This window comes from Nipponia nippon, unplaced genomic scaffold (assembly GCF_047370975.1).
Source record: "Nipponia nippon isolate SJK-2023a ecotype South Korea unplaced genomic scaffold, ASM4737097v1 scaffold_3, whole genome shotgun sequence".
Lineage (NCBI taxonomy): Eukaryota > Metazoa > Chordata > Aves > Pelecaniformes > Threskiornithidae > Nipponia > Nipponia nippon.
This window is the reverse complement of record NW_028262347.1, coordinates 108,069,137-108,086,225: the sequence shown is the minus strand read 5'-3', so window position 1 is coordinate 108,086,225 and position 17,089 is coordinate 108,069,137. Positions and strand designations below refer to the sequence as shown.

Here is a 17,089-nt window from a genome sequence, read left to right as displayed (position 1 = left end):
GTTTTAATGCACATTGGGGGCTATGAGAACAGGACTCTGTCTTTGCATTCTCCAAACAAACACATTCTCTTTTCTTCATAAGCTAAGTGCATATCAAATATTTAGGAATAATCTAATTGATCTGATTTTATGCTGCCCTGAACCTACAGGTGATATATATATATCAGCATGACTGTAAAATGTTGCTGAGACTGACCACCAGGTCTGGGGCACTCTGGAATTCTGTCCACTAAATTCAGTGGCAAGAGAAGTCCACTAAGAAAAACAGATGAAACTTGAAAGAGTCTTTCCTCCTGAATTCAGAGAGAACTGAAATGGGCTTAGGACTACTTGCAGATGAAATCTTTTAATTGAATTTCATTATAAATTATTTTCTTGAGATATGGCCAGCATAGAAGCTTTCAAACCTTTCACAGAAAGTTGAAGAAATTGCCACAGGGGGTATAAGAGCAAATGGCAGAAAGAGTGAACAATTTTTCAGTGGCAATGTTGGTGTGAACAGACCTTCCTCTGTCCCAGCTCCTGGTCACGCATGCACCTTCCTAATCCTGCCTGCTGTTATGCCATCTCAGCTGTTTGTGTGGCAATGCAATGAATCAGACTGAGAAAGTGATAAGGCTGAAAAATAACTTACTTTTTTTGCCATGTTACTTTACAGCCCTAGCAGTCCTGTTGGTTTCACAGCACATGAAGCTGGGTGATGCAGACACGTGAATAAATAGCTGGAAGCAGGCATTGCCTACCTCAGTTTACAAACTGCTGCTTGTGAATGCTGAACCAGGTCCTAAATAGTAGTAAACAAGAGTTTATCCTTAAAAGAACAGGTCTCCCTTATCTTGGGCAAACAGAATAACAGGGAGTGGTTGGAAAGGGTAAGGTTCAATTTACTGCTCCGTGTTTAAGCAGTGCTAAACTGGGAGACGGTCCCTTAGGAAATGCTGCAGCCAGGCACAGCCAGGACGACTGGGGCTAATCACAGACGGTACAAAAGGGGAGAAACTTCTTAAGTGTACTATTTATTAAGGCCATTTGTTAAGTATATTTACTAAGAAATGTTTGTCTGTTTATAAAAACCAACATGCAACATTTGGCACCATGGATGGATAAGAATAAGGGATGAGGTAAATGAGAAAAAAAAATGAGGCATGTATTTACTATGCAGAAATATCACCTTCTAGTTATGTAGTATTGCATTCTACACATATCCTGAGCTATTTTCCAGACAACCCTGAAAGCTTGTGTTGCTGAGTTACTCTATACAGTTTTCTATGCTATGCTCATCACTGCAGTGTCCCAATCCAGCACTGCATTAAGTAATGGGTATAAGTACAGCCATTAGATAATGGCTATGTCTGAATTGTGGGACAGTGAAATGCTTCTCATTTCTCAATTCCAGGGGTATAACTCATTTTATCCCGACTTGATGTTAAGCGCTAATCATACATCGTGCCTCCACTTCTGCATGCAATGGTTTCCAGAGGAGGAAAGCCAAGAAAAGACTGAGAGGGACCTGTCCCTGGTTTGAACAGTTGGAGTGTCTCATGGGAAGTACCTGTCATGCGATCAAGATGTAGCCAGTGCAACTTATATTTGTCATGTTCTGCCACAGGGAAAGAAGCACGTACTACAGACAAGGATTTTTGTTTATTTGTTTTGTATTCGAACACAAATTTTCTCAGCTTTTGCTGGAGAAGAAACATGGAGCACTAGGTGGCAAGGTGTGTGAGGTGCTGGAACTTCTGGGGCAAAGATTGCAAACAAGCAACTCCTGCAGGATGGTTTTTATTTCTGACCAGGGGCAGTTCCCCAGAAGTTATTAAACATGATCTTTACTGTGAACATTTATTGTGGCCTTTACCAGCAAAAAGTCTGGGAAAGCCTTGAAGATAAAGAACAAGAACTTGAATCTGAATCAGTTTCCGAAGTGGCCAGTGGAGACCTTAACTGTTGTGCCTACATGTCTGTAAGTGTCCTTGAACATCAATGCTCAGTTACTTTCAATGCTGTAGTCCAGCCGTGAGCTTGCAGTAAGTGGGTAAATTAGGCTTGCCATTGCTTGCCAGTATGGCAATAACCTAGCTTAGATAATAGAAAGTTTGTGCTGTCAAATGAGTGTTTGAGAGGAATCCAAAGATTGTTCTAAAAGACAGGTTGGATAGAGTGTAGGGATGTGGGATCTTCAAAGAAAGAAGAGTGAATATAGGGTTGTGAAGCCTTCAAAAGGCTTTTATCTACCTCCTGGCATCACTTCTGTCTTGCTTACATTCTGTGTACCTAATTGTTGTTATTCCTCAAACCCAGGTTATCCAAGCACCAAGCCTTACCGGTGGCAGTGGCGTGGTCTCTCTTCAGGACAGAAACAACTGTGCATCATCTCTGTGTTGTCTGACTGTGTAGTCCAACCAGTTCTGATAGGAGCTGGATGCAGACTTCTAATGATTGAAATGGTCCTGTGAAACACCAAAATTCAGCAGCTACCATGTATCACATCTGCTGGGTGCTAGAAAGCTTTCCAGCTTGCTGACTATATCTCTAAAATAAGTGAACACAAAACAAAATAAAAACCAATGCTGTGGCTGCCTGAAATTCTTTAAAGTCAAATAATTTTGAGTAGATATTAAATTGCACTTCTGAATGCTGAGCACTGTCCCTTATAGACAGAAAATCCATTTGCAGTCTACCCTTTGAAAATATCACACATCTTCTCTCAAAAAACTATTTACACATTGTGGGGACATGGGCAAAAAAGTAAGGAAAACTCACATTGATTTTCTGAATAATTAAAATTTGCATATTCTGAAGCAAACCAAAGAGAGACATTCCCAACCTAGCAGACAACTTTTTGTTGGAAGTGGAGCACAAATTATTAATTTCTATAGGAATCTGAATATGATTGGCAACAGTTCCGCCACATCAGTTAGTAAAAGTACATTTCAAAAATTTTTCATTCTGCAAAGTGCTGTGTGTGCCCTCTATTGGAAACATGTGATGGATTCCATCTTTTAATCTTAATTTTAAAGCTTGTTTTATAAATGCAATGACAATCAATGAAGCGTCTGTATCCTAAAGTACACAGAGGTAGCATTTTGAAATAGTCAACACTTTATTATAGACTGGTTTTCACATTATTATTATCTTCATTACTTAAATCTAGATTAAACACTAGGTACTGATTACTATAGCAATGTAATGTATTTTGCATTTCTGTTTAAAAAGCAAAATCAAAAAGCTCTTTACTGTCCCCTGCCTCTCTGGAAAAAGGCAGCCGCTGTCATAAAATCCATGGACATGTTGCTTTGTTCAATAGAGAAGGTGCTGGCTTTTGTGCTGTGCAACTCAAAAATACAGCTGATGTGTAAAAGGGCAAAGACTACATTAAAACCGTCTTTCTGCCTCCTAAATTTTGGGCTGTGTCAGGAGCCAGCTCAGCCCCAACATTACTCCAGTCAGCTTGTACGCTGCTTTGCCTTACAGGAGTGCTTCATGGCTGTCAGTGAATGCTGCTCAGGATCAGAATAGGCAAGAGCACTGTCCCAGGGCTGCCTGGGCATTAAAGCTTCTGGTTTTACCTTCTGGATTTTGGACTGTACCTAAATGTCACACTGGGCATTTCATCCCTGCCCGAGTTGGGAAGGGTACCCCACTCAAAAGTATTTGCCTTTGAAGATGCTGAATGAAAAATACTAGTGTTCAGTCGCTGGCACCCTCCCAGAAAGGTCCAAGGTGGAGGGCCAGGGGTAATGAGCCCTGTTCTCTGATCTGAGCTTCTTTGGTGGAAGCAGCTAACTAGAACTGTGCTGGGGAGGGACAAGCCGAGGGAGCTGATAAAAGCTAAGCCACTGAGAACACACCAAACGGGAAAAAAACAAGGGATTCACTTATGCTAGTTCTGAAGAATAACGGAAGGAATAATATCTTGATAAAAGAAAACAAAATGATGAGCTTATCAGTGTGATATCAACACAGAACTTCCATGGAGAATGGGCTGAATTACTGAAGCTGATCAGAAAAGTGCCATCAGGAAAGGTGACCTATTGAAAATATGCAACGCAGGGTTCTACAAGGCTCAGTGCTGGGTCCTGCACTTGGGTCACAACAACCCCATGCAACGCTACAGGCTGGGGGAGGAGTGGCTGGAGAGCTGCCTGGTGGAAAAGGACCTGGGGGTGCTGGTCAACAGCTGGCTGAATATGAGTCGGCAGTGTGCCCAGGTGGCCAAGAAGGCCAATAGCATCCTGGCTTGCATCAGAAATAGTGTGGCCAGCAGGACTAGGGCAGTGATCATCCCCCTGTACTCAGCATTGGTGAGGCCGCACCTCAAATACTGTGTTCGGTTTTGGGCCCCTCGCTACAAGAAGGACGTTGAGGTGCTGGAGCGTGTCCAGAGGAGGGCAACGAAGCTGGTGAAGGGTCCAGAGAACAAGTCACATGAGCAGCGGCTGAGGGAGCTGGGGTTGTTTAGTTTGGAGAAGAGGATGCTCAGGGGAGACCTTATCACTCTACCTGAAAGGAGGTTGTCATGAGGTGGGGGTCAGTCTCTCCTCCCAAGTAACAAGCAATAGGACAAGAGGAAATGGTCTCAGGTTGCACCAGGGGAGGTTTAGGTTGGATATTAGGAAAAGCTTTTTCACCGAAAGGGCAGTCAGGCACTGCAACAGGCTGCCCAGGGAAATGGTTGAGTCTCCATCCCTGGAGGTATTTAAAAGACGGGTAGAGGTGGTGCTTAGGGACATGGTTTAGTGGTGGACTTGGCAGTGCTAGGTTAATAGTTGGACTTGATCTTAAAGGTCTTTTCCAACCTAAACGATTCTATGATTCTATGCTCCAAAGATGGATTTTGCCTTTAAACTAAGCCTTACCCAGCAGACTAAAATAAAGGACAAAAACTCCTTTTAGCATTATCTGTGGTGAAATATGAGCATGATTTTTCTATTTAGTGGTAAGTATGCACTTGTTTCTTGGCACAATACTGAACTCATTTGTTTGACTTTTTGAAGGAAAAAGTCTAGAAATGTTAAATTTTCTTATGTGTATTTATCGCTAACAGAAAAGATTAAATAGAAATTTGAAGTAAGATAGCTCAGGTTAAATGAACAGTTATGAAATGTTGCTTCACAAAGCAAACCCTTTTGAATTAGTTGTTCTCTTTCATGCTGTTCACGTTAAAGTTGCAATTTAAATGACAGTTGATTGGACCTCCATGCTGCTTCAGTCTTCACATATTTATTTTTATAGTTTTTAAAAGAATTTTTAAATCTACCTATTACTAAAAAAAAAAAAAAAAACAAAAAACAGTTTATCACTTAGATATACCTTGTACTCTTTTGTTACTGTTGTGGTTTAACCCCAGCCAGCAACTAAGTACCACGCAGCCGCTTGCTCACTCCCCCCGGTGGGATGGGGGAGAGAATCAGAAGAGTAAAAGTGAGAAAACTCATGGGTTGAGGTAAAGACAGTTTAATAGGTAAAGCAAAAGCCGCGCGCGCAAGCAAAGCAAAGCGAGGAGTTCATTCACTGCTTCCCATGGGCAGGCAGGTGTTCAGCCATCCCCAGGAAAGCAGGGCTCCATCACACCTAACGGTTACTCGGGAAGACAAACGCCATCACGCCGCATGTCCCCCCCTTCCTTCTTCTTCCCCCAGCTTATATACTGAGCATGACGTCATATGGTATGGAATAGCCCTTGGGCCAGTCTGGGTCAGCTGTCCTGGCTGTGCCCCCTCCCAGCTTCTTGTGCACCTGGCAGAGCACGAGAAGCTGAAAAGTCCTTGACCAGTGTAAACTCTGCTCAGCAAGAACCAAAACATCAGTGCGTTATCAACATTATTCTCATCCTAAATCCAAAACACAGCACTCTACCAGCTACTAAGAAGAAAACTAACTCTATCCCAGCTGAAACCAAGATAGTTATTTACAGTATCTATTATTTAGAGTAGTTATATGCTAATCACGTTAATTATATTTGAAATGGTAGACTTCCATAAAATTACAGAACTAATAACAATGCTCAAATAAGGGAACAGTGAAGGAGGCAGAATCCTTACGTTAGCGCTAGCTATTGCTTAAGGAAACCACAGAGACATTCAAACAGGTGTGTACCTCTGCGTACCAGGAAAGCAATTTGCCAAAACCCAATGTGGCTAAATGATGAATGCCCAGCAATAGCTAAGCCAAAGTGCAGTCCTTCTGAATTCTGGGGTCCAGCTCCAAAACTAACTACTGAAAACAGCCTCAGGAATAGTAAACTACAGCAGACAGAGGACAAGAAAGGAATTAGAAGCATTGGTATGGCCCTAAATGGGTCTGTGCATTTCCTGTATCATCAGAGGTTAAAGGGAATAATAAAAGAAGATGTAGGCAGTCCTAGGAAGGATAATCGTGTCTTCTCTACTTCAGTTCTAAACTGGAGAACATGATGGGAAGACAGCTACCCTTGACGTAATCTTTCCTAGCAGTGAAAATAAAGAATTCTCTCAGACTGAAGAGTGGCTCTAAGACAAATCTGAGCAATCCTATCATTTTAAAAGCATATGAGTCAAGGTGGCATACCCAAGAACTCTGAAAGCACTTACAGGTTAAGTGGTTAGGCTGTTAGCAAAAATATGGAGCTTTTGTGTGAGACCTGGAGGGTCAAAACAGTGCACCTGTATTTAAATTATAACTCTACAGTGCCATCTCCAGGCACTCCCAATGAGAGGGGTTTACTCAAGACATTGGGTTGAAAAGGATAGCTCAGTAAACTCTCAACCAAATGCCTCCATATCTACTAGAAGCCACTGTATCAGGCCTCTAACTAACACCCACAAACACTAAAACTCTAAAAATATCTGAACTTTTAGGTCCAGATACTCTTGTGTATACTTCCAAGATATGTCCTGACCCAGCCGCAGTGAGAGACTCCAGTGTGTGCTAACCCCGTCACTCCCTGGGCACGCTGGGATCCACGGCAAGGAAACTCGGGTACGACAGCGGGAAGGGGGCCAGGGCATGCTCTAATGAAGTTCTTGGTCTGGATAAGCATGTTGGAGCCTGCTGCAATACACACCTATAGCTCAATTTAGGCAAAGCCTGAATGATCCAGTCAGTAGAAGAACATAGAGCCACTCCATTTAGATTACATAAAACAGATACACAGATAATGCAGAGACCCTGCATCCAGTCAATCTGTCAACCACACTACAATAAAACACCTTATTGATTGTGGTAGGAAAGGATCTGATCCACAAAATTTCTGCAAAGAGACATCATCCCTTGCTGAGCTGGTATAAAATACAGTCTTGATACAGCCAAAATAGCAACAAGGGAGAATTGATGGCAATTATTCTTTGACATTTAAAATTCCTTAAACATTATCCTTCATGAGAGATTGCTAAAAAAATTAAGAAACTTCCCTTTATCTCCCAAGGAAATCTGTTTAGCCACTTAATGGTCCAAACACGCAAGAGGCAGCATCTTCACCGCTGAGCACCCATTGCGTTGTGATGCCAGCAAGTGTTGTGGAAAAGCCATTTACCTGTAGTTATTGTTCTCCTAGCACCCTGACACACGAAATCCCAATTGTGAGTAGGGACTGCCTTCCAAATGAGATCATATGAAAGCATCACAGCGTCCCCACAGACTGGTATTCATAAGCTATCATATAGTGATTCCTGGAGGGCCTTTCCAAAAAGCGAATTTGACATCTCTGGCCTTTGTATCTGGGAGAGAAGCCAGGCGCTTTTCCCAGAAAAGTAATTTAGTTAGACATTATATCACTTTTATTCTTCCTTACTCTAACTTGAAAGGTATTCCAAACTCAAGAGCTGATTTACTAAACAGCTCATAGTGAAATCACTGTAAGAACCATACTAACTTCAAGTGATGTGAAGGGCCACAGTGGACTCTGTATTGGACATCACACATGCAAATTATTTCTGTTAAGCCTGAACAGACTAAACATGCTTTTGATACTTCACTGTTGATTTAGTTATTCTTTCTTTAACTTGTCTAGACAGTTTCTGAAACAATGAATTATTCAGTGACTTCCAGTTCTATCATACAGCTAATCCATATTTCTGTAATAAAAAGGTCATTGATTTTCAACAGTAATTGCTGGATTCACTCTACAAACAGATTAGCAGTCTCAGCATATGATCAAGTTCCCAAAACTCACATGGCATTGAAAGCATGCATAGAATACATAAAGCCAAGATCATAAGTGTACACACACACACATATATGTACAAAATTGGATAGATTCTCTAGCTATGCAGAGATGGATAGATGGATAGACAAATAATCGTATTGGTTTCAGTTGTAACGCTATTGCCTTCAATGACATTTTCTTCCAAGACATTTAAAATCAGTCCCCAAAAGTAGCTGCAAAGGCAATCACAAAACCCAGTTTAGTCTGATTGACATACTATCAACGGTTTTTCAGACTGCAAGGAGGAGCACTTATTCAGAACATCATTTTACCAGTACCTCAGTACATCTTTACGCAGTGTGATCACATTCCATTAAATGATACTACTTCATGAAGTTGGTTATAATAATGATCCCCCATTCGGACACGATCTCAAAATTAAATGAACTAGTTAATTAACCACTGTTGGTATTACACCAGTTTGACAAAGCAGCAATGACTGGCACTGGATAAATGTGGCTGGAATCTACAGTCGCTGTCCGTATTGAGACCATGTAACATCAGAGAGACTTGGCATTAGTCTGCAGGCAGCCTGCAAGCACAGCGCGGACCCTGTCATTAACCTGCTGGAGGCTCATTCCCCCCAGCAGACTGCAGCGTGACAGCACGGGACACGAGAACTGCGGTGCCCTTCCAGGAGGCACCTTGAGGCTTGGGTTGAAATATCATGTCCTGTTGAGCATGGAGTTTTAACCTGCTTCAGTTGTCCAGCCAGCTAGCACATCAGGGACCTAGACAGAGGCATGAGCTCCAAATGCAATCATAGTAAACCATTAAAGGCTTTATTTCAAGTTCTGAATCAGATCTCCTCTTGATCATAATATGTGCTATAAATATGTGAGCACTGAGTCTAGGATGAGATAGTTTTACAAGGAAGAATTAAGACAAGGAGAAGGAAAGGGGAGGGAGAAGGAAACTGATTTTGGTTTCGTATACAGGTCTGTCTATCCAGGCTTCCTTCTTTCTCTCCTTGCAGGGAGAGAGATTTTGAATACAGTGACTGCATTTAAAAAGCATACAATATAGAGACATTATATACATTGCAATATGTTTTACATATATTCTCTGGGTGAGTTTATTTTTTCACAGATGGAATAAGCTTTCAAATTTTCTGGAGTCACAAGCGACCATTTTATCCAGTCCATCAGTATTTTTTACGTTATGCTGCTCAGACCCTTCCTATTCTATCCCAAGTAAGATTAATTGGAGAAATAGCTACAGGCCTTAAAATCAAAGTTTACAGCATTTCCAACTCACTGCACACACTGATTTTCACACAGCGTTGTGTTTTCCCCCATGTCTCTCTTTCCTCCCTCTCTGATAAGCTTACACTTCACTCCACTATGCCCAATATAGGAATAAGAGCAGGGCAATGTTTCTATTCCTGCCTTTGCCACTGACTCACTGTATAGTTTCTTAAGCATTTGCATCTTGCAGTTGGATCCTCTGGTATCTAAGAAGACAAATGTGTCTGTTGATGTTTTCTTTAGAATAAGAGCTTTCATAATGTCTCCCTCTGTGTGGATTCTCTTGTGTTCAATAAGGGCTGAGTCTGCACCATAACCTTCTGATCGATGAGGATATTAGTAGGGGTTCTGACTTCTACCCAGATACCTACTTTAATTACAACTGTAGGAAATTAATTTTTTGAGACATCTACCTCTCAGTCAGATTTTCCTTCAGCCAAAAGGCTTAAAATTTGGAGGTAGGGCACTCGCATAAAAACATATGCACGCAAAACAGCATGATCACGTACACTTCCCTTTATAATGCATGCTAAAAAGGAGCTGGAGATATTTGTAGAGCATAATGAGATCCTGGGAAATGGAGATACACAGAGACACTAAAAACAATTGTTTTTATGAGAATAATGCTAGGTAGCTTCTGCTACAGAGCCCTGTAGCACTACTATCTGCTGAATATACAAAAGCACTGCTCTTTCCTTTTCAGTGCTATATTCCCGTAATTCCATCTACTGTCCCATTTACAACTCTTCACAAATATATTCTGTTCTTCAGGGTCATTTTATTGATTGTTAAATAAGAGCAAATGTATTGAGTCAAATTAGCAAGTGTGTAGGTAATGTTACAAACTAAGATTTAGTCCTTAGTATTGGAATGAAAATCAGAGACCCACCGTGATTTGCAGATGTTGGCAAAATCCATGTACGTGGAACTACAGATGGTTCCAAATAAGACAAGGTGTGGAGCTGGCGCTTATCCTACAGCTTGTGTTACTTTGACAGCTACTACTGTTTTAACAAACTATATATTTTATCAGAGAAGATTCTAGATAAATTGTTTGAATTATGAGTTAGTCTTATAGACAAACACATTAACAAGAAACGTATTCCAATTTTCAGTGTCACAGCAGGAATAACACAGTGGGCTGCACTATGAAGACTGTGGTCTCCAAGGCACAAAGCAACTAGGATCTTAAAAAACATGACCAAATGTTAACAATCTGTTATGAACTGGTACCATCCAGCTAGTTTATCTTAAATACGCTGATTTTTACAGGCTAAGCTGCTGGCTTTGCTGTTTGAAATTTGTTTAAAAAATTTCCAGTCTCTTCTAATTACCAAGAATATCATAACAGTACAATGGAAATCAGATACTTGCTGGCTTGAAAATTATTCGAATTGGCACTAGTGGATGAAGCAGTTTTAATTAGGAGGCAGAAAGAAAATATAAAATACCTCATCTAGAAAGAAATACCTGCTTGCCAGGTTAATTAATTACACGACTTGATAATTTCTATTCACATCCTCTTTTTTTCTCATGACAGGATTACTGCATAAATTCTTCCAAAATAAAGGATTATACCCTATTTGCATTAGGATACTTTATTGAAAGTAAGCTGTAAATATATGCAAGGCATTTGTATCATAACATGTATATTATTACAACAGCAAATGGAAGACTGTTAAAATACCTCAGAAAACACCTTTGGCTGAAAAATAAAGAGGCAGGTTTTGGGTGCTTGTGTCTGAGGAAACGCGTGAACAACCTTCTGCCAAAATGCAACAAATCCAAACCAGAGATGTCTTAGGTTTCTATGCTTTTGGTTTCTTTACATACGATTTCAATTCAAAACAAAAAAATAAATAGCAAAATACTGTTTTGGTGGCAACACAGCTTCTAATACCCAGATCTGAGAGCATTCCCAGTGTAAACAGACGCGAAGTGCTATCCTGCTCTTTAAGACACCTGAAATTTCTCCAGAAGCAGGAGATAGTTGGAAAGCGCCGGATCCTCGTCCCTGGCACTTACGCAAGCACACATGGAAGACTGAAAAAGGGCTCTTCCCAGGGGGATGCTGTGGGGAAACCTCGCTCCGTGCAGTTACGAAGGTCGCTTGATCCTGGGGACTTTCCACGCCATTCCCCACTCGGCCACCAGCTCCCTCCGGCCGCGGCCCCCCCGGCTGCGCCCGGACCGCAGCCGCCGGCGGGCGGCACGCGGAGGCCGCTGGAAGTTGCCGCTCGCCCGTCCCCGCGCTCCGGCAGAGCCGCGGTCCCCCCCGCACGGCGCGGCTCCGCGGCGGGACGCTCCCTTCCTCCGGAGGAGCCGCGGCGAAGGCGGGCGGCCCCGGCAGCCGGCGCGGTGAGTAGCCCCGCGGCAGCCTGCCCCGCCGCCCGCCGCCGCCGCGGGGGAAACTGAGGCAGGCGGCGGGGGCGGCGGACAGAGATGCTCCCGCGGGCGGCCGCCCTGCCAGCCCCGGACGGCGCCGGCTGCCAGGGGTCCCGCCGCCCCCCCGGGGGGCGTCCCGCCGGCAGGAGCGGCCGCGGGGGCCCGGGGGAGCGGGGCCGGCCCTCCCTGCCGGGGAGCGACGCCGGCGCTGCCCCGCGGGCGGAGCCGCGGCGGGCGGGGGAGCGGCCCTGATGGGGAGCGCGGCGGCGGGGGGCGGCCCGCGGGCGCTGCGGGCCCTCACCGGGTGCCTGCTGGGCGCCCTGGTGCTGAGCACGCTGGTGGGCAACGCGCTGGTCTGCCTGGCCGTCCTGCGCTTCCGCCACCTGCGCGCCAAGGTCACCAACTGGTTCGTGCTGTCGCTGGCCGTCTCGGACCTCTGCGTGGCCCTCCTGGTGATGCCCTGGAAGGCGGTCACCGAGGTGGCCGGCGGCTCCTGGCTCTTCGGCAGCCGCTTTTGTGACACCTGGGTGGCCTTCGACATCATGTGCTCCACCGCCTCCATCCTCCACCTCTGCATCATCAGCCTGGACCGCTACTGGGCCATCGCCAGCCCCTTTCGCTATGAGCGCAGGATGACGCAGCGCCTTGCCTGCGCCATGATAGCCGTGGCCTGGGCCCTCTCCATCCTCATCTCCTTCGTCCCAGTGCAGCTGCACTGGCATAAAGCCAAGGACACGAGATATCCAGGCTCCTGGCTGCCTGGGACGCCCCGCTGTGATGTCAGCCTGAACCGCACTTATGCCATCACCTCCTCCCTTGTCAGCTTCTACATTCCCGTGGCCATCATGATCATCACCTATACCAGGATCTACCGGATTGCCCAGGCCCAGATCTGCCGCATCACCACCCTCGAGCGAGCAGGGGGGCAGTGGCCGGCTCACAGCAAGGAGCCCACCTCCTCCTTGCGGAGTTCCCTGCGCAAGGAGACCAAGGTGCTGCAGACCCTCTCTATCATAATGGGAGTCTTCGTTTGCTGCTGGCTGCCCTTCTTCCTGCTCAACTGTCTGCTGCCTTTCTGCCAGCCTGAGCTGGAGAGTGACCATGAAGGACAGTCACCCTGTGTTGGCCAAACCACCTTCAACGTCTTTGTGTGGTTTGGCTGGGCCAACTCCTCAGTAAATCCAGTGATCTATGCTTTCAATGCAGACTTCAGGCGGGCTTTCAGCAACCTGTTGGGCTGCCGGTGCTTCTGCTGCAGCACACCCAAATCCACTGTGGAGAGGGTCAACTTCAGCAATGAGCTGGTTTCCTATCACCATGACACCACCTGCCAGAAGGAAGGACCTGCCTCATCGTCAGTACCCGTCCCTGCCGTCACTGCCTGGGTGCAGCCCGTACCCCATGCCATAAGCCTTCAGGGGGAGGACAGCAGTGAGGAGATGGCTATGGAGAAGAGGCCTGTGACTTCTCAGACACAGGCTGCCCCTGGCAGCAGCCCCAAGAGTTGTCAGGTGCCAGCCATTTTGCAATTGGATTGCAAGGCAGAGCTATCCCTGGAAACTACTACCCGCTGTGCCGGGCTTGGTTGGTGTGAGGGACCCCATCTCCCTGTTCCAGAGGGATAAGTGATTGTGCGTTCCTCACACACACAGCCATCCCACAGGGAGAGTTTGCTCTGCTCCACGTAAGCTACGCCCGTCCCCCAGCAAACAAAGTCCCACCCCAGAGGGATGGGGACCTGCTGCTCTTACCCCAGAGGGGTGACGGGCGTATGAAGTCCATTCCAAAAGCATATAGCAGCTGCATAATTAACCTCTTCCCACGGCCATCTTCACCCCTTACTTGCTTTCATAGCCAGTAGACATTTCCCATGCATTTCTTCACCCCCACGCTTCAATCAAACTTGTGATACTTATTAAGAATAGTAAGATAACAACCCATAGTTTGTGACTCTATAATATAATCTTACATAGATAAATTAATCTTAGATTCAGCTTCATTGCTAAAACCCATTTCCTCCTCTCATGGTTTCACATCATACAGGTGCGTAGTTCTGGTCTTAAAGGTTTGTGTTTGGTTTTACTTCTGTGTTTATTTCAAAGCTGCCTGTCTGGATTTACATGTCTGAATCTGTGTTGAGGCTCTTAAATAAAAAATGCTCTACTAAAGCATTGCTATCTTATATTGAGTCAAAAGTTTGGCTCAAAACCCTGAAAAATTAAGTTGCTTTTATGTAGGACCCCAAACACGGTTTCAGGTGCCAAACTTAGGTGTCCAGGCTTAATGATACTGAGCTAGGATCTTTCTCATACTCAAATGTTAGAAAATGTAGTATTGTTTTAGGCTGAAGTTACAGCAGGATGGTGTTTGAGAACTAACACTACAACTCCAGTGCGATTTAAGCTGCTATCAGCTGAGGCAGCTGCAATCCTTCTTTCTCCTACTAGTTCAAGGCAGCCGATCCTTCCAGAAAGCCAGCTGGTCCACAAAACAAAAAGTGACCAGGTCATCTCTCTGAACCCATTTCACTACTTGTAGACGTGAACAGCAGCAAAAGGAAGAGCAAATGGGTGTTGGATGGCTTGCAGGAGAGAAAACACTGGGGGAACTTGACGATCGTTTCTGTATGTGTAAAAGGGTTCAGCAGACATTAAGGGAATACTGTGGCACCTCACTATCCCCCACTTCTCTGTCCACCACTTAGGAGTTCTGCTGCTGACCATTTAAGACTATGCTCCACTAACCACCATCATTACCCCATTTTTCTGTCCTTCACCTGTGATTGAGTTGATTGACCTTGATTCATCTAAGGAAGATGATGAAGATGCAGCTGTCCAGAAAGAGACATCAAGAATGCTTATACTGCAAGCGTTTTCTTGGACATTCACTCTTATAGGTGGCACAGCTGATATTTTTCAGAACAGTGATCCATGCTGAAAAGCCAACTGCGGAAAAGCCAGACTCTCCTCCCAGTGATCCTGCTCCCTGTAAATTTAAACCATGTGTAGTTCTTAAGTCCCTGTATGCGTTTCCCCCATCACATTAATTCTTATGGGAAAAATTGCTTCTGCTATCCTGATCTTTTCAGGAACGTGGCCTTGATGGATAGTTGGGTGTGACTGTAATCTGTTCTTCATTGCCAAGACTGGCAGGACAAGAGGTAGTGGGCTTAACTGTAAGAAAGACCAAGGCAAGACTTCAGAAAAAATTCCTAAGGATAATTAAGCACTGGAGTAGATTGCCTAGGGAGGTTATGACATCTCTCTCAGTAAAAGTCTTTAAGATGACATCGCTAAACCTCTGTCAGAAATGACATTGGCATTGCTAATCCTGTCTTGGGGCAGAGGCATAGTGTAATGGTCTCTTGAGATCTTTTCTAGTCCTGCTTCACTACGACAACACAACTCCTTAAGCATTGAGCTTAAGATGTTTGATTTTTTTTTTTTTAATGCAATGATCCATAGCTGTTTTCTTGAATGCAAAAAAGCATACAGGTAAGAACTTTGAGACTCCATTGGTATATTTCCCTTCTTCTCTTAGCGACTACCCATTTTTCTTAGCATTTAACAACTATCATTCAGCATGCCTAGTGTCTCATCTGGAGAGTAACCCTGAAATAAACCTAGTATTTCCTTAAAAGAGATACAAGATCTGTGGTTTTTGTTTTGATTCCCTTTGATTATTTTCTAGGTGATCATATGTGAACTGTACATGGATTCACATTATAAAGGGTCAATCAGTTTGTGAGAGGATTTTCCTTGTTACATTTCTTCCTTTTTACGCAAATCAGAAACATGTATCGTAAGAGTGTCAGCATCTTTTCTCTCTTTCAAAAAACCAAAACTATATGTTAGAGCTATAGGAGACTTCTCATCTCACCCCCTCCACGCCAAAACCCCTCCTGGGCATATACCAACACACCGGGTAAGACACTATCCTGAAGTGTGGCTCCCTCACTGCCTGCTACACTTCTGTTTCTGTTGCAAGAGCTTCAGCTGGCTCCATCCCTTAGAGAGTTAACTCTCCCTGCCCACACACATCTTCCTTCTCGTGGGCAGGCAGTCTTCTCACAGTCAAGGCCACCCATGAAATTATTATGCACAGGAGCTTTTTTTTTCTTAGTGTGTGTACAGTCTTATTATTAGTAATAAATCTGTTGGAAGGGAAAGATTTACCTTCTCACAAGGTTTGCGCTGCCTATGGGAGCTGTCTCGCCCAGGAAGCAGTCTGGACTTTACTACACAGTGATGAAAACTTAGCGTATGACTGAGTGGGTGGCAGAAATTAAGCAATGAATATATTTGAGTAATGTTTTCAGAAATGCATGGTAGCTTTGATTTATGAAACTATACTTGTGTTAAGAATGGAAAAAGCTATTTGTATCAGTGCTCGTGGCTATAGTTTAAATAAGGTTCATTAATAGGTCAGATTGTACCTGAAAATAAATGGATATTTACCTGAAGAAAAAAACCTGGTCTTTACTGAAGCTTTTTAAAGGGACAATTTAAAATTGCTCTTTGTAAGTGATGCTGTAAATAATTGTTTGTACCTAATTGATAATGGTCATTACTGATGTGCAGATGATAGATGTTACAATAGTTTACAGCTGTAAGGTCCATTGTAGTAAGTGCAGTGTAATGTTCAAGGCTGCAATAAATTTCAGAAATTGCATATTACAAACTGTTTATAGTCAGTTTAAGTGGCATATTACTGAAATTACTTCATATGAAAGCTACACCACACAGCCCTTCAGACTACATCTTCTGCTGTTGCTGATTTAATAGCACATAAATATTGATACTGTATGTATTTTTATTTGCCTAGACTGGGAAGGCTCCCGAATGTTAAGCATACTACAGACCACGCAGTTCTGTGAACAGTAAATGAACAAGACTTATTTTCCCAAGAATTTTTCCTAGTGATTAACTGTGATTTCTAATTGACATTTTTCTCATGACAGGGCAAGCTGCTGTGTTAGGTTACACAAGATTCAATTAGCATTGTTAGGTTCAAGTCTGATGAGATATATTCAAATTATTACAAAAAGCCAAACGTTTACTGCAGCAGAAATTAAGAGGCAAAATTATTTCCTATTTACACCATTAGTGCCACTCAAAAGAAACACCTTCCAAAGCAAAAACTTGGCAGCACTTTGTTATCCATTTCTGGGTCACAACTTTCTTGGCTTGGCAGGACAAAATGAATCACAAATGGCAAAAGTATTATTTTAGGGAGATCTATGGCTATTCTTCAAACACACTTTTTATAAGTC

General features: G+C 43.8%; 1 protein-coding gene across 1 annotated transcript; it reads left to right on the top strand.

The window, feature by feature from the left end:
* The first annotated feature begins 12,068 nt into the window (after positions 1-12,068).
* Positions 12,069-16,407, top strand: LOC104013912 (D(1)-like dopamine receptor). The gene has a single exon (XM_087765219.1). The coding sequence runs from the start codon at positions 12,069-12,071 to the stop codon at positions 13,440-13,442; it is 1,374 nt and encodes a 457-aa protein (XP_087621345.1). The 3' UTR covers positions 13,443-16,407.
* The last annotated feature ends 682 nt before the right edge of the window (positions 16,408-17,089 follow it).

Coding starts and splice junctions, on each gene's coding strand:
- LOC104013912 (XM_087765219.1), top strand. CDS start 12,069: ATGGGGAGCGCGGCGGCGGGGGGCGGCCCGCGGGCGCTGCGGGCCCTC.